General features: G+C 30.0%; 1 protein-coding gene and 1 long non-coding RNA gene across 2 annotated transcripts in view; one reads left to right on the forward strand and one right to left on the reverse strand.

Moving 5' to 3' along the window:
• The window catches only part of LOC139425995 (uncharacterized), a 35,979-nt gene that overhangs the window by 12,297 nt on the left and 5,078 nt on the right, over positions 1-18,604 (forward strand). Inside the window, exon 2 of the long non-coding RNA XR_011637225.1 lies at positions 9,383-9,500. This is a non-coding gene — a long non-coding RNA (uncharacterized lncRNA). The remainder of the gene's footprint in view (positions 1-9,382; positions 9,501-18,604) is intronic.
• LOC107451912 (phospholipase A2 SSD387) lies at positions 404-11,409 on the reverse strand. The gene is made up of 4 exons (XM_016068151.4): positions 11,195-11,409; positions 6,832-6,973; positions 4,020-4,132; positions 404-1,121 (listed from the first exon to the last, which is right to left on the reverse strand). Exons 1-4 carry the CDS (start codon positions 11,259-11,261, stop codon positions 1,003-1,005), a joined length of 441 nt encoding a protein of 146 aa, XP_015923637.1. The 5' UTR covers positions 11,262-11,409; the 3' UTR covers positions 404-1,002.

An 18,604-nucleotide genomic window follows, 5' to 3' on the forward strand; every position in this document is an offset into this window, starting at 1 on the left:
AGAAACTCACAAATATATATATATATCATTAACTTCTATTTATGCTTTTAATTTCCCATTGAGCGATCTGGCAACTTAGTTACAAAAATATTTGAAAATAAATTTCTTTGCAAGAGGTCAGTAAATAAATGGACGTCTGTTCTCGCTCCTAGTTTAATTTCGTCGCAATACTGTTAGCAGATATAGCATAGCTAAACCTCCAATTACTTTTATGTATTTGCATAAATCCTGTCAGTTATTTTTTATTGATTACTTAATTGTTATTATTTATCTATACTGTTGTGAATGTTCTGAAAATAATACTTTTTAAGATCTGCATTAGAGGATGTAGGCTATGTATACATTTCATACGCTGCATTATATTTTCTTTAATGTTTATTTATTAAATGAACAAACAAACAAATTGAACATTATCACTTTATTACACTATACATACAGGGTAGACTATACTTGAGGGTGCCTCCGCCAAGTTGTGATCGCGATTGATCGCCAAGCTGGGCGATGTTGAAAACCAATCGAGATTCTGATTGGTTTAGATTTTAATCGTGATTCTGATTAGGTTAGAATTTAGCATTGTTTTTAAATGAATTTTTAAATGCAATTTCTGAGATCCGTTAGCTCTACTTTGAATACCGGCTGGTAAGGTTATTTCTGCTTCTGGTACTAAAAATTAATACTGCCAATAAGATAAATATTAAGTTTCTGTACGATTTTAATAATAAAGCAAAAAAACAGTGATTGACTGGTGTATGAATGAAGGTTTAATTAGTAATAGATATAAATGTCCTGTTTGTGGGTTACCACGGTGTTCCGGGCAAACAAGTATGGCGCCACACATAAGTCGCCAATTTCACCAAGGGGCACCCTCAAGTATATTTTTCCCCACTATACAACATGATATAGGGTTTCACTATGAAGAAATGACTATTTTAATTAAAAACGGTTGAGCAAATGAACATTGTGAATTGTATTAAAAGTTGGATCTTGTATAATCATTAGCGATCAGCCCGGTTTTCTGACATATCTGTGGTGTTCATTGTAGTGGTGATTGTGCTCAATAATACATTCGACCACTTCTTTATCACATTTGCAAACACTATAACCACATTTAGAATCTTCTTCTGAAATATAAAAAATGAACAATTATCAGATTTGCAATTACCAAAACTACATTTAGACTTTTCCTCTTAAAATTAAAAAAAAAATTTTAATCATCAAATCTACAAACTCTAAAATCACATTTAGACTCTTTATTTAAAAATAAAATTTAATTATTTTCACTTTGCAGTAGGATACCTGCAAGTGACGTATTGTGTTTATCTTGATCCTGATTTGCTGTTCAAACGTAGCTTTTGTTTACATTAGCAACTGTTCCTTCCATTTTGTTTCGAGTAAGCCAAGTTTGTCATAATTGAAAATATGAATAAATTAACGATCATCTGATTTGCAGAAACATAATTGAAATATGAATAAATCAACGATCGTCTGAATTGTCGAAATATAATAAATCGAAAATAGGAATAAATTAATAATCATCTGATTTGCAGAAGTGTTATGAATCAAAAACGCATATGAATCAACAATAGCCTGAATTGCAGAAGCATAATTTATCGGAAAAGTGTTCAATTTGCGAACTCCGATATTATAACAGAACAATAGCTTTGCGCCTCATAAAACACAAGATGTTTCTAAAAAAATAATTTAAAAGGAAAAACGATATTTTAAAGAAAAATAATCTTTAGATAATTATTCATGAAAGCTATCTTGAATTGTATGATAACATAGAATAAGTAGGAAATGTAAAGAAGGTCAAGTATAATGAAATGTTTTGCATGTCCAGACTGAATGCAAAACTGCCATTCCTTGCAAGGTCATCACACAACCTTGTAATGACTTTTCTCTTAATATTAAGGTTACGTCTAGTGTTGACGTTTACTCATGTTCAGAAATTACTCACCTTTGGATAAACTTATTCTCATTTGTAGAGTGCGCGAAAAAAAAAAACTGTGACCTGGAATAACTTTTGTTTTAATGAACGGATCTTCGCTTTCTTCTTCGCTTAACGGCTCGAAGGGATGAATTTTAAATATCTGACTTCTTCGAAAGTTAATTTCTCAGAAACTATTCAACCGATTTTTCTCAAATTTTGTATTTTGCCAATTAAAATTATATTCTTTAAAATGATACAAAAAATTGCATACCTTACAATTAAATTTTTTTTAAAATCATTATTAAATAAAATAATAAATATTTAATAAAATTTGTTTTTGCATGGAATTATCTTTGGAAAAACGAATTTTATAATTGCGTGCAAAATGTTTTCAATTTGCTCAAGTTTTTAAAGTTGAAGCAAAATACACAAAAAGCAAAATTAACATTAAGGGGTCAAAACTTTGGACCGCTCTCTTGACCATACTATTTGAACCATATTTCCCAGACCCCTTACATTTTGAGGATCAGAAATCCAAATCAGTCGAAAAAAAGGTATGTTTATTCAGAAAAAAATACGTTTTTTTTCTGATTTCGTAACTTAAAATATCGTTTGCACTAATTAAGTAGCATATTTGTGGTCACCCCCATTAAGATTGAGTAATAGACAGTAAAGATCCTGTCATTAGAACAAAAGTTATTCAGGGTGTTCCGTTTTATTTCACTCAGTGACTGTACATTAGACAGTTTTATTTTTACCCATTAATGCCCTGCCACAAAAAATGATCCACATATGAAAAGTACCTATGTGAGAAAAGTGGCAAGACATATTTGTTCATATCAATTAGATATACTGCTTTTTGTTTTACTTAAAATAATAGTTTGTTTAGCGTTTGATAAAGGTTAAAATATACTTAAAGTCAGACATATTAAAATAACATAATGAAATGTAATTATGCAACTCATTAAAGTGTATGTGTGGAACTTAATCATTAAAGTTCCAATTTTAACGCATGAAGTATTTTTTCCCTTCAAAGATACTATAATAGTTTTGATTTAGTTTGACATAGGTTAAAAAAAAGCAACTTAAAACCTAAAAAAGTAAAATTGGTACCTAAATTTCAAAAAGCACATTTTAATAAATAAAATGAAAAAAAAATGTTCCAAGTTATGAATGAGTAACTTAGTAAGAAATCAGTATCCACGGGAGTCTCCATAATTTATAGTTTGAGGCGAAGAGAAACTCACAAATCCTATTAACCGACCAATCCCTAGTCGTATTTTTAGGGACGTCTTAAAATCTCACACAAACTTGATAAGTTTTATATTAATTAGTTTTAAGCATTTTTTACTTTTTTGCCAGTCGAAGTAAGTAGAAAGTCTTCAGTTTATAATGATTTATTTCAATGCTTCCTTTTTCTCAATTCTTTCCCCCGAAACAGTTCTTTCACATAATGTGATGAAGAAAAACGGTAAATTAATTTTAAAGAAATATTTGCTTAGTTTTATAATTGACAGTCTTGGGGCAGAAGTGATAAGCCACACTTTTCCTAACGATGAAATGTTTACATTAAACTGTTAATTAGTATAGTTTGCAGACAGACACGATACAATTATCCGGAAGTACAATTTTCCGGAACAATGTCCAAATAGAACAAATTTTCATGTAGAAATGTAAGTTTTTTTTTAAGTAATTTAATTTGGTTTTATGACGCCTAAAATTAATATACGAAATTTTATTAAAAATATTGGAGTTAGAAAATTAATGGCTAAAAGATGGATTTAAGATAATTAATAGAACCTAATAATATAATTGAAAATTAACGGGTTAAATATACTGTATTTAATTATTAGCTTTGAATTACTAGAAAAGTGGAAATAAAGGTAGTTCCGTAACCAGTACCATTAATATTTATTTCTAGAATAAAAAATATCTTAAGAAAATAGGTAAACATTTATCGTAAAATATTAGTTGGTATAAGAAACTGTTGATATATAATTTTACAACAATAAATTTGTTGTCGTTCAGTGTAAACAACCCTCCCCCCTCTCATTGAAAATAAATATTTACGTTCAGTAAAAGAACTTACTGCATTCGATTGTTCCGTTATTAACTCTCCAAACATACTCAACAACATGTGGGATATATTTTAAACAATGTTTCTCAGATGCACCATAGCAATCATCATGGACCTGGCAACACCTGCAAACATAAATTAACATAAATTAATTTTTTTTAAAAAAATGTGAGGTAAATAAATAAAATAAAATAAAGAATGAATCTATTTTAATAATTTTTGGTGAGTGGATGAGATCTTCCCACAGTTATAATTTTTACAGCCTATAAAACCTACTTAAAATGACATTGAATCAATTAGAACTTTTTAACCTTAGCTAGTTAAACTTAAATTCATGCTACTCCTTATAGCTTATAAGACTATCTATTACTAATGCTTAATCAATTTTATCTTTTTAAGCCTAGATAGTTAAACTTAAATTAGTACAACTCTTATAGCTTACAAAACCTACTTTTGAATAATGTGGGATCAATTATAATTTTTTAGTTAAATTTGAATTAGTGCTACTACTCCTTATAGCTTAAAACACCTACTCAAAATAATTTTGAATCAATTATACATTTTTGTCCCGCAGTGAACTGATCGTAAAGACACGGTTCCTTGTTATAACTCAGTATCACAGGCTGCGGTCAGTAAGCGGGTGGGTGACCACTTTGATCAGCCTGCGTAGGGACCGAGGGTGCGTGGTATCGGTCCTCGTTAAACTATTCGACTGGGAAGTGTCAACTTCGTGCTCAGGTCGTCGGGTTACCTAAGTGTATGAGTCATCCCCTCTGCAGAGGATCGAAACTGTGATGGCATGTCTTCGGATCATCCTCATTGATGTTTCCCAGACCGTCGCCAAAAGCCCATTTTGAAGCGCTAGTGTGAGGCAAACAAAATACCTTCCAACCAATTATAAATTCTTAACTTTAGGTAGTTAAATTAGTGATTCTACTCCTTATAGCTTATAAGATCTGCGTAAAATAATGTTGAATCAATTATAACTTTTTAACCCTAGATTGCTAAACTTAAATTAGTAGTACTATATATATTATAGCCTATAAGAGACCTACCTAAAATAATGTTTAATCAATTATAACTTTTTCCCCTTAATAGTTAAATTAGTGCTGCTCTTTAGTTGATCATATTTCCTATATAGTAGTCAAATTAATTAGCGCACCTTAAGTTTCTTTTAAAGTATATGCACCTAATAAAATTTTGTGTTCGCAATTTTCGAAAATGCTCAGGTGTTAAAGTAACATCTTCTCAACAAATCTGGAGTTTATATGACAAATGTTTTGATCAATGATTAGCATAAATAAAAGATATTTCTTTTGAATTGACACACAATATAGCCCAAAAATAAACCGTTAATAGAGTGTAAAAATAGAATTTGAACAAATTTTATGCAAAGCACTCATCGGATGGTTGTGAGCACATTTTAAACCAATAAACATATGCATTTGCTAGTTAACACAGTTTCGTTTTTCCGAAAATGAAGCGGTTCATCAACGCACTGATCTTAAGACACGGTTCCCAGTAGATACCGAAGTCAAGCACTGTCAGTTGAGCAGCTGAGTGACTTCTTTGATCAGCCTACGAGGGAACCGTGGGTACGCTGTATCGATCTTCGTTAAACTGTTCTACCATAAAGTGCTCGACTTTGTGTGCAGTTGGTCAGGCAACCAAAGCCATCCCCTCTGCAGAGGATCAAAATTGGGATGGCACATTTTCGGATCATCCTCAGGGATGTTTGTCAGACTGTCTCCCACAGCACATTGGGCAGCGATTGTGCGACGTAAATAAAATATTACTACTACTACCAAAAAAGAAGCATTTTTTTTTTGTAATTTAAACTTAAAATTATATTTTCAATGCAAAGTTAGATTTTTAACATTAGATTATAATGCAATGTTTTTAACTTGCTTCAATTGAGAAACAGATTCATCGCCAACATAACACGGGATAATTCAAAATGAATATAGCGATTACAAACGACTCTAGAACTCTTTAATGAAGAATAATTTATCGATAAAATTTACACAGAATGCAGAAGGAACTTCAAAATTTTGATTCGTCACAGATTTTCCTTTGGTCACGCGACAACATCTAGGCGGTACTCCATTTCAACGTTTTCCACTTCATAAAGGCGGCCTTCCACTACTTTTCCCTTTGCCCAAACATCCCATTTCTTCAAACATCCTATGTTGTTCCCATTTGTGGGTTCTTGATTGTAACGCTGACGAAATCTTCTTTGCACTGTGATAACAGAATGACAATTGTTAAGTTTTAACACGCAGAATGCTTTTTGCACAGGTTTTCACTATTCCTTAAATCTTTGCTTTGATCTGCAACTCGAGCCTTAGGAAATTGTTAAAAAAAGTTCAGTTCTATTTTAACATTATTAGTGTTTCATTTCCTTAGTGTTTCATTTCCTTAGTGTTTTATGAGCCTTATTAGCTTTTTCATTTTCATTAATGAACTCGCGCATACGCAGGATTCCGTTTCACTGCGCTAGTTAATTTCCATCTACATAGGAGCCTTACATCTACATTCTGAGTTAATCTTATTGATGAATTATTTTTCATTAAATAGTTATAGCTGCTTGTAATCGCTATATTCATTTTGAATTACCCTGTATCATAAACATTAATAAGGTTTTCATTATTCCTTAAATCTAGTTTTGATCCACAAGTCAAAACCAAGGAAACTGTTAAAAACTTTAGCTCTATTGTCTTTTCTCGATGATAACCAGGAAAACATTTTTTCTTTAATTGTGGAGTCTATTTCAATGTCTAACAATAGCTGATAGACATCTCTTTTAAGAATAAATTACACTTACTCATCAATCAAATCAATGGCTTTTCCTTGTCCGCCATAACCACACCAGTTTCCGTATGGAGCATACTCGGATGGATCCAGACCGGCTACAAGCTCAAACATGTCGGCTAAGTCTAAGAGGTCACGGCGGAATCGGAGCTTACCTGAAATTGAAACCAAGGTCATTGAGCAGACTAATTTGTTTGTTTTTTTGATGGGAGCGAAAATACAAACAATGTAGAATTTTTTTCTTCTTTTTTTGTTCAGTAAAAATTTTAGATTTTAGCGTGAGCTTAAGATACTGATTTCATTTTATATTATTTTATAACCGTCATTGAACAGCCGACCTAATTTTTGGGTTTACGACTACTAATCTTCAACTCCGTAACCTTGAACCCAATCCAGAAGACAAGGAAACTCCTGGGCCAAGCATCGGGAGAAATTTGTCTTCGTGGAGGAATTTTTGATGGAACTAATCCGCATTTGAGTTACAGGGAAAGGAAAACAACAAAACCTCCCACGGTTAGCCGAATGGTAAGGGGACTCAAACCCTTGATCCGTCTACCACTCAGGATATTTCACGTCAGTACTGTGGTCGGCGCGAGGCGGATGTGGAATTCGTATTGATCAGCCATCGCTGGGAATCGAACCCGGTTCACCTCATTGGAATGCGAACTCTCTATCCCCTGAGCCACCATAGTTCACGATACTGATTTTGAAGAAGATTTAGAAGGATACTGTTTTTTATTTTATTTTTTTACTTGATTGGTTCATTAGAAAATTGAATGTATTGACCAGTTCAGCATAAATTATGGTATTGATTTAATTAATACACTGTAAAAAATTAAGTTCTAGGTTACTGGGATTCTATAAACTTTTTCTAGTACCAATACAGTTTCTTTTCAAGTGATCTATTAATATTTCAATTGCTTCGTACTAAAAAAGCTATCCATTGTTTAAAAGGTAGCTGCTGTACTAGAAAAGTATACCGAATCGCAATTTCCTTGAGATTTGTTTTTTTTTTTGTGTGTGTGTGTGTGTGTGTGTGTAAGTACTGCAATTTTAATTTGCGGTGTTAATTTAGTTTACTAGTTCATTTGTATGATATTTAAATAATCTAATTTTGCACCAAGTATTTTTTAAAGTATGAAATTTAGAAAATAGTTCGTCTTTGTTTTTATGTAGGATTATTGCAAAAATTTTATATATATAAAAAACTCTTTCCTTTCAACAAAAAAAATTATAATTTTTTAAACATCAAATCTACATTTATGCAGTTCCAAAGAAAATATAAGCTTAAACATTGTAGATAAAATTAAATATTCTGAGAAACACAAACAACCATGCTAAAAATTATGCATTTAAAAGTTGTGGTAATAAGAGAACACATTTTGTGTGTGTGTGTGTGTGTGTGTAAAAACATAATTTTGGAGATGGGAACAATAATTTTTGACAATGAAAGAATAATACATAGATATTTTTTGTATACATAGAAACATAATTTTGGAGGGAGGAACAATAATTTTTGACAATGAAGCTATCAGATTTCTGAGAGCAAAAAGTAGAGAATGATTACTGAATGCCGTCATTTGTCGAATCGTTTCCTCAAAAATTTATTTTTCCCTTCCTTTAAACTATTTTTCTCCCTTTTTAAAATAAAATAATACGTATAAAAATTATCCTACTCTAATAAATTTCATTAGGTTACAAATTCCTATACAGTAGTTAATTGTATTGAGCTAACTCAAAAATAATAAATCTCTTGGGTTACCAGTTACAGTGGTAAATTGCATTTAGTTACAAATTACTCTTGATTTTCATATTGGGTTACAAATCACTCTACCGTTATAAATTGTAAGTTCCATAAAACTTGAAAATTTTATTTACCTTATTTTTTACGGTAAATATGTTACCAAAGAAATTTTTGTACTTTAAGAATATATTATGCAGAACATAATAATATAGTATTTCGGGAAATTAAATTCACTATTTTCTTTAAAAACTTACAATATAAAAGTATTATTTCAACGAAAATCTGATGTTTAAAAATACTTCATAGCTTTTTTCGTAGAAGTTTCAAAAGAATCTCAATTAGTTTTATTATCATTTCGAATTCAAGAACTTTTATTCCTAAATTGATTGAGGAAAAAAAAAACTTTATTTTTAAGCTCGAGTCTTTTATTGATATTTTCTTCACGTGACATCACGTTAAATTACATCAGAATATATTCTACTATTTCGATATCTCTTAAAGACAAAAGACAAACAGCGATTAAATATTATTAGAAATCGTGTTATTCAATGCATAAGTAGAAGCAACAGTTAAAAAGGACGTTTTTGCGTTTGTTAGGGAAATTATGTTTTTATTCCTTGCTTTCGAGACATTTTCACTAAAGCTTAAAAAATAAATTTTTTCGTAATGTTCCTTTTTATCTGCAAATAATAATGGTAGAAACTTAAATTTTTTTTAATAAAAGTATGTTTTCTTACTATGTGCGAAAATTTTAATTAAATGTGCAAATTGTACAAAGGTTGTTTTTTTTCTAAGTTATTTATTCATTTTTGAATTTCAGAAGTGTTACGTTCAAAATGTATTTCACCATTCTGAAGAGTTTTTCTTTAAAATGGCGTCATGCACTTAGAGTTGAGTTGAGATGGCACTTGGAATTAAAAAATGGTATTAGTTTGAAGGTAAAAATTAAATTTTTTCACTCTTAAAATAAAACTCAGAATGTTGCATTACGCGAAATCTACATTTTCTTAACGGTATCATTTATCATTTTTTTTTTAAAGTTTTCCATTGAAGTAGTGGTACACAATAAACTGTTGACTTATGTCAAAATCTTTCCTTTGGGTGAAAGTATGATTGAAATTTGAATGTTGCGAGCGGGACGTGCAATAAGAGGGAAAATATTTTTAAAAATTTTAAATTTTATAATTTTTTATGAGATTTTTACAATTGGGCAATATATTTTGGAATTGAGTGGTGGAGTAAAATGATTGTCAAAAGCTGATCCTGATCAATCGAATTGTCAAAAGCTGAAGAAGTATTTCAATAATTATTTATTTATTTTTACCTAAATTATTGAAATTATTAATGAATATTTAAAGTTTTAAGAAGCTTCCCATGTGCAGTAATGTCAATCTTTTCGAAATGGGCGAAAATCTTTCTTTCGCAACGTCTTATAAAACTAAAGAAAGTTTTTGAAAGATTGCATAATTTTAAGTAATGCTAATTAAAATTTAAACAAAATTGGTCAAATAATCCACATTTGTTATTTTATGCGATGCTCAAATCAGTTTTAAAAAGTAAATTTGCTTATTTCATGTTATGAGGTATCTAATTCCAAAGTCATCATTTTTATAAATACTATTCTAAAATCGTTGCTTAGACAAAAATATTCTGAGATGGATGGTACAAAATAATTAATATAAAAAGAAATAATAAAGTATTCCAAAATGATGTTTTAATTTGTTCGAGAAAATTTATTTTATTAATATTTTGCTTTCAAATATTGTTGTTAATAAAATATTCAAATTTTATTTTCTTAACAGTAATTTTATGCCAAAAATTTATAAATTGTATACAATATATAAGTTGTATACAATATAGGAGATAGATGATTACTAAATTAAGGAAATATAAAAAAGAACTAATGAAAAAATATTCCATGTTAATGTCATTTTGAAAGTCGTTTACAATTTTCTTGCCTTCAAATATTGTTTTTAAAAAATTATTTTACTTTCTTTGTAACAAATTTTATAGTATAAATAAATAAGTTGTGTAAAATATAGAAAGGAAGTTACTAAAAATAATATGTAAAACTAGATAAATAGTTTAAATTATTTAAAGATAGTTCAATAAAATTCTTATTGAAAATAGTTTTGTAAAGTACTACTAAGCTGTTAAAAGAATAAGTGAAAAACGGGAAATTTCTCAATTTTTCAAGCAATTTATTCTCATTATTTCTATTTTCAACAGAGATTTTCCATTACAGTTTTTCCCGAACAAAACATGTGAATTTATCCATATGTTAGCCTTTTTTTTTAAGAAGAAAAATTAAATCTGTCAAAATGTTTTAAATTGACGGTAATACAATGTATTATTTACAACCTTCTACATATTTGGTGTCTTTATAAATTGAATCTGTTGGTGACGACTTCCAGCAATATATATCTATTCGGCAGTCACACTTTCATAAAATGAACTAATTTGGAGAATTATTGAATAAACTCAAAAGTTGAAGCATTTATTGCCGTTCAGATGCCTCCAAATTACAAGTGTCTCTACACATATCTACAGGGCAATTAATTTTCATAATTCTGAAACGAGTTATTTGACTAATTTCTATTGAAATAAATTAAAAAATAATTTTCGAACTTACCTGACGATACGAGTACAACAGCTGGCAACATATGAATTAGGAGAGTCCATAATTTTGCCGGTAACATTTGCAGTGGAGTCAAAACTGAATCATTGAAATTCAAGAGCGCGGATTGTTTTTGAACTCGCGTGAAGCAGATGATTGCAAGTCAAAAAAACACTTTCCCTCTTATGATGAAAGTAGGTTTATCGGGTATGGATTTCTTCTTTCCCTCTGTTGTCGTATAGGTCAGAGCAGGTTTTGACTTCAGAGGAAAGTTGTGCAATGCCAGTTGATCATTTTCTAGTTTTAGATCTATTGAGCGGCGTTGTTAAATAAAAATGTTAAAATTCCTCCAATTATCATAATTATCTTGTTTCTGAAGAACTAAAAATTATTATGAGTGTAGTGATTCAAGAACAACTACTATTAGATAATTATTGCGATATTTTTCTTTTTTTAAAGTTGAATTAAAATAAGTTCAGAGATATTTGGTTTGACAAGCTTGAAACTTCAAATATGGCTAAATTTTCAGAGATTAAAACCTATGAGACTTGACAATTGAAGATTTTAACATATTGGAGACGTAACTCAAGATTTAAACATATTTGAGGTTTAAAATAGAGTGCTAAGGTTAGCGTTGTTCTTGAAAAAATAAAATAATTTAAATTTATGACTAAATGATTACAATCTTTACGGGATTCTAGACATTAATTCTAAACAAAAAAACTAAATTAGATTTGTTATATTAGGGATCGCTAATTTATGTATATTTAGGCAAGGAAAAACCAAAAACGCTCAAATTCTATCGATTCACTACTGTTAAGAAAGCATTATGAAAAACTAGAAAACCAGTTTTGTTGCCGGATTATGCTCTGTGTTTCTAACATTCGCCCTTCACATCCTCTCTGTTTTCTCCGGTAATTAAATATATTTTTGAGTTTTTCCTCTTGCTTTCCTCATTATAATATTTTGTTAAACTTAAAAAGCGGTTTGGTTTTTTCCTCGTTCAAATATGAATTTATGACTCCTAATGAGCTTGCTTATTCGATTTTTTGTTTTTCAACAAGGATTCTAAAAACATATATAAAGAGCGGCGTTTATGGTACACTCTGAATAACTTTTTCAAACTTCTTTCAGTATATTTTTAAAACAAAAATAATTTTTAGACAAATCTGTTTCAGTAAAAAGTTTTTGAAATATCATGAGAAAAGTGCAATGACGGAAATAGTAGTCACAATTCGTGATTTCGCGACTACTTTTTAGTTTCGTAAATCATGATCCTGTGAAATAAAAAATAGATATTCTTTACTATAAATATAACCTTTATAAAAAGAAAACTTTATAATTTTTTAGAAATATTTTATACAAAAAAATTTAAGTAGAATATTCTTCTTTTTTTTTTAGTAGCCCATACGAATCCTCGTCACGTTAACTTCATTTGTTTAGATACTCTGCTTCATTCTTGTAATTCGGATCAATTAAAAATATATATAGTAGTGGCTTTCTAGGAGGTGGAAACGAATTTCACACAATGGATCACACAATAAACGACACGGAGCTTTTGGGGCCCGCTGTAAAAATCTTAAACTTTTTAGAAGTTTGTGGTTTAACGGTTAACAATTGTTGATCGCTTAACGGCTTAATAATAATTTTTTTTATCAATATTTTAAATGTTTCTTTCAGAAAACTAAACTACATTAAAAAAGTTAAAATCTTAAAGAATAATAACATACAATTCACGATTTTTACAAATTTTGGGAACATTCCTACTGAATGTGATTTTATCGTTCTACTTAGAATGCATACATTAAATTCTCAATTTTTAAATATATATTTTACGAGTTTTTATTTTAATGAAAGTGTGACAAAAAAAGTATTGGTGCAACGTTGGAAAATATCTTGTATTAAAATGAAAAGTTTATTTTCAAATAATTTGAATTTTACGCAAAATCGTTTATCTATACGCGGCTGTTTGTCTGTCTGTAATCACAATATATCGCCCCAGAAGCCTCGCCCAGGCACGAAACTCGGCACATAATTGTGTTTTGACTTAATGAAGAAGTATTTTTTTTCTTTTTCAAAAATTTGGATTAGTTTTTTAGTTATCAGTCATTTTGTAAGAAAATCTATGCTTTTTCGTCTTCAAAGAGCCATATTCAAAAAACTATTAAAAAATGCATATCTCTTATAAATGTATGCTAATGCGAACCTTACAAATGAAACATTAATTTTCGACAACTTAAACCAATAATATACGAAGGAATTAATAATTTAATTGTAAGGTTCGCATTAGTTTACATTTATCAAAGTGGAGAAAAGTTTAACTTTTGTATTAAAAATGTGGCAACATATTCGATACGTAAATAGAACGCTTCGCTTTGATATATTTGTCGCTGCTCGTAATTGTTATAATAAGTTTTTCTTCTTCTTTCTACGCTCTATTTTTTTTTCTTAAGCGAAGACGATAATTTTTGTAGCGATATAGAAATAGATACCATAAAAAATTATATAGGAATAGAAATTGATAGCGTGGGGGACAGCTGGCCGTCTTAGGCGGCTAGTTTGTAATAAAAAGAGATGGAAAGAATATCTCCATTCCCTCCTCTCAAGATAAAAGCGGATTAAACTTTTCAGTTTTCGAACATCATCGTCAAAACAAGGAGCGGTATCCAACAACTCTGAGTCGGAAAACTGACTCATTATGTTTCAAAATTTATCACCTTTTGTAAAGCTTTAAAAACTTCTTATTCTCCAAATCTGAAGATACTAACGGGGAAAAGTAAAAAAAATGAGATTTTAAAATGACAGCAGGTTTTGTTCTATTCTAAATTATGCCAATCAAAAACGAGAACAAGGACTAACTTTCTAAAACACTTGTTACCCCCGTTCGTTTTAGTCAATAGAAAGCAATTTACGCAAATTACTCTTCATTGCGACAAATATTTTACTAAACTTACAGAATTTTTTTTTTTAATTTTACAACTCAAAAATCTTGTTTATTTTTATAGTAAGGAGCTTTCCATGAACTATTGAAGAGGTTTTATTTATGAATTTGGAATTTGCGTCAGAAATCGAAGACAAATATGATGAAATGTTACAAGGGCGCGAAAGAACAATGAATAGAACAATTCACAATGAAATATCACCTTCCCTTGATAATTTATTTACTTAATGAACATCGATATTCGAATTCGATTATTTGACGTTAGTAAGGATATTATTAGATTTTAATGACTTGTATAAGATCGTCAAGCTCCAGAAATTTGTGCTTAATTGGGTACTTGCACTTCAAGAACAAGACCTCCCATACCCACGCACGTGACCTATGACGTCAGCGCCAGCTATTCTGTATCAGCAAAGCGGCGTATTAAAGTTGAGATAAGGTTCCCTACATAAGTTAGAACGTTAATTAACGATAAGTTAATTAAATAGAGATCCGTATCGCTCATCGAATTAGTTGAAATATAATACTTTCTCGTCTGCTTCTTTTACTTAACTTAGATTTATTATTTGCTTATGAATTTTATTGTAACCGTGATATATTTCTGTTTTATGGGCCTGGCAACTTCGATGCCTAATTAGTTTGTGTTCCACGTGGCTTCGTGCCCATCTTTGTGTTAAGTGTCTGTGTAATTATCTAATGAAAGAATTGAAATCTTTGAGATAGAAATTAGAATGAGTCACTTTAAAGAATTGATACTCGACGGGCTTGGCTTACTCGAAATAAAATGGAAAGAATAGCTGCTAACGTAAACATATTGCACGTTTCAGCAACCAATCAGGATCGATTTTCCCACACTACGTCACTTGCAGGTATGAAAAACATAAATATCATGTATAATATTATATAATTACTTTTCTGAAAATTAAAAATGCTGATCGCAAAACCAATGTCATTTTATGAGAAAAAACGGAAAAAAGAATAAAACAACTCCTGCTATATCTCTTAGTATGATAAAAAGTGATTTTTCAAAATTTACTTCCGATTAGAGTAAATGGTGAACATTAGCTTCTAACGAAAATTACATAAAGATGTTGAACTCTTTGAGGCACACAGAAATTTTAATCGATATTGTAGACCAGAAGAGACATAAGAAGTGTTGTTCTTGTAAACAAGTCCAGATTTAACAATTCTCTTTATGTTTTGATTTCACAAAATTAAAGGTGGAGGATAAAAAACATTGTTATTTATAAGGTTAACCTTATAAATAACAATATATTTGAACTTATACATTTTTTGGTTGTTATATATTCCTCAAAAATAAGTAGTTCCACTGTGAAGCAAGTATATCTAACATTTCTTCTCTGTTCATTTTTTTTATATCGTTGTCTGAGGGGTGCTATGGAGGGAGTACGCGGGGGATTTGTATAACCCACTGGTTTTTCAATAAAACCCCATTTTTTTACAATTTTGCAAATTTCAAAAATTTTGAAATTTGCTTACTCGTGCATTTTGTTTTTTTGCATTGTTAATATCGATCTATCTATCTATATATATTTACTTCCACTTCGAATTTTAAGATTAAGGTATATAGTTTTCGTCTGACTTGCTAATGATGGTTTCTTTTGTTTTTCTTGGGCCAGTCGGGGTATGATTGTTTGTGGTAATTTACTGGCTGCATGGTAATGCCCCCTGATGAAGCTGCCATTTATATTAATGCATCCACTTTAAATTTTTTTAAATATATTTCCTGTAGTGCTTTTCACAAGGTGGTATCCTGTATGTTATTTTGTCTTAATAGTTTTAAGTTTACTCCCGCTATTTTGATCCTTTTAGTTCTCTTATGAGGTAATAACTTATTTTATCTTTTAAAATATTTTTCTTCAAATTATATATATATATAACAGGGGTGGACAACCTGCGGCTCGCGAGTTACATGCGGCTCTTCGAAGGATTATTTGTGGCTCTCGATAAATGTACCCGAGTTCCCTTTTCATTTTTGTTCTTTTATATTTTTAAAAAATTGTTATCGTTCCTTGACGAATCGACAGATATCACAGACATTCGCACCAATGCAAAAGATCATCGACAATTCAAAAATTTCCTTAAAGAATTAAAGGACGAAGAACTTCCAAATGACATTAATTTCTTTTGCATTGTTAGATAATTATCTAGCTACAACGTATAAATTGTTTTGTAGATTTGTTTGATCCGATATAACAGCATTTCTAAAATAAAAGAAAATAACCTTTTCAGAATTAGACGATGATGAGTGGTTACAAGACTTAATGCTTTTAACTGATGTTATGGAACATTTGCAAACACTGAATCTACAATTGCAGGGGAAAGATAAAGTAATATCTGACCTCTCACAGTGCATATTTAGTTTTCAAACTAAATTACAACTTTTTCAAAAGGACATTAAAAATAAAACTTTTTGTCATTTTCCTCGAATAAAAAAAAAATTTGTTTCAATATTAAACAAGAAATAATGAACGAGAATATAAAAAAGCTAGAAGGAATATTGACGGAATTCCCAAAATAGATTTCAAGACTTGAAGTATTTTAAATCGTCTCTTGATTTTTTTCTGAATCCATTTGAACTTAACATAATTCAAGGCGAGTTTTCTATTTCTAATATAATTATGGCCCAAAAAGCATTTGGAGAATTAGAATTAATAGAGATGCAAAAAGATCAAGCTCTACAATTAAAATATAAGTCGGCGCCTATTACTAAATTTTGGAAATTTGTACCAGAATCGAAGTATCCTGAATTAAAAAAGGCTACTTGTCGAATTATTTCAATATTCGGAACAACGTACTTAGTGAATATTTTACTTCACTTCAAAATTCGTGAAATCCAAACACCAATCAGTATTAACTAACCAGCATCTCAAAGAATTACTGAGAAGTGCTGTCACCCAATTATTCACAAAATTTTAAAAAATCATCAAGAGAAGTAAAATAAATGTGTTGAATTTTTAATATTTAAATTCAATACACATATTTTGTACTTTTATTTATATGTTTTCAATAAATATAATTTCTGTAAAAAAAATTTTTTTCATACCTTTTTTGCCTACCTTTTAAATACGGACTTAATTGCGGCTAGCGAAAAATTTCAAATTTTGAAAAATGGCTCGAAGATCAAAAAGCATGGCCACCCCTGATATATAACATAAAAAGCTTCAACTAATCTTTTAATGTTATTCCTTTATCTAAATTTTTTTCTTAATTTATTATTCTAAACAAATCGCTCTTTGTCACACTTTAAATTTCACATTTTGTCTATGTAATCATGAGAAAGATTTTTTCCCTTCACTTATTTAATAGAGCAATTATAATTACTCAGTTTTAGTTCATTTTTAAGGATTTACTTTGCAAGATTTTCCTTAACTTTTAATTTAGGAGCGTCCTTTTAATCGAGGGTCTAACTTTTAATTGAGATTTTGCGTTACTCTTCATGAATATGTCTCAATAAATAATAATTACGTTTAGCCTAGTGCCTGAAACCTGCATATTACCACCTCTCGGCGACGTTCTGATATGTATATTAGAAGTTAGTTTTAAAAAAAGTTCAATAGGCAGTATTATTGCATTAAATATTTTGTTTTCCAACTATAAAATCCAGATCTAATTACAGATGAAAATAAGAGTCAGAAAAATCCTTAACGAAATGCTAATCACTGAGAAAGGTCATTCTCATTTTGTGGTCACTATTTCAAAACTGTAATGAAAGGTATGATTGGTGGAAAAACCAAATTCATTTATCTGAAAGACGATAGAAAATAATATATATAATCTTGTCTTGAAATCCTTTGGTCGTAAAAAAAAAAAAAAATCGATTTTTATTTTCGGCTACTCTGAAAGTATTTTTTATAAATCCATCTTCGGGCATCTTTTAACACACTTTAATCCCGTTGCGGCCCATTTTATGCGATATTTTTGCGGACTAAAAAAAAAAGTAGTAAAGAAAATAATTATTAGTGTTAGTAGGAAAAAAAATCAAAATAATTTAATAAAAAACGCTGCAATAAGAAATAAAAAGTACACTTATAGATAAAAGCATATTAAATAACAATATTATTCAAGGATTTGATGAGAAAGATTCATTTTTTTTTCTGGGAAAATTATTCTGGAAGCCTCATGAAAAAAAAATTTTTTTTTTCCGATTTAAATAAACTTTGCGGGTCACATGTTCTGCAGGCTTGATCTATGATTTCTGCGAATCAAAATGAAACCTTCATCATGAGTCTATCAAGCACATTCTATTCAGGTCCCGCAGTTGACTGATCGTTAAGACACGGTTCCCAGTAGAACACCGAACTCAAGCTACACTGGCTGCGGTCAGTAAGAGGGTGGGTGACAACTTTGATCAGCCTGCTTAGGGATCGAGGGTGCGCGGTATTGGTCCTCGTTAAATTGTTCTATGGTAAAGTACTTGACTTCACGCGCAGGTCGTCGGGATACCAAAGTTGGGGAGCCAT

Source organism: Parasteatoda tepidariorum, chromosome 7 (assembly GCF_043381705.1).
Source record: "Parasteatoda tepidariorum isolate YZ-2023 chromosome 7, CAS_Ptep_4.0, whole genome shotgun sequence".
NCBI lineage: Eukaryota > Metazoa > Arthropoda > Arachnida > Araneae > Theridiidae > Parasteatoda > Parasteatoda tepidariorum.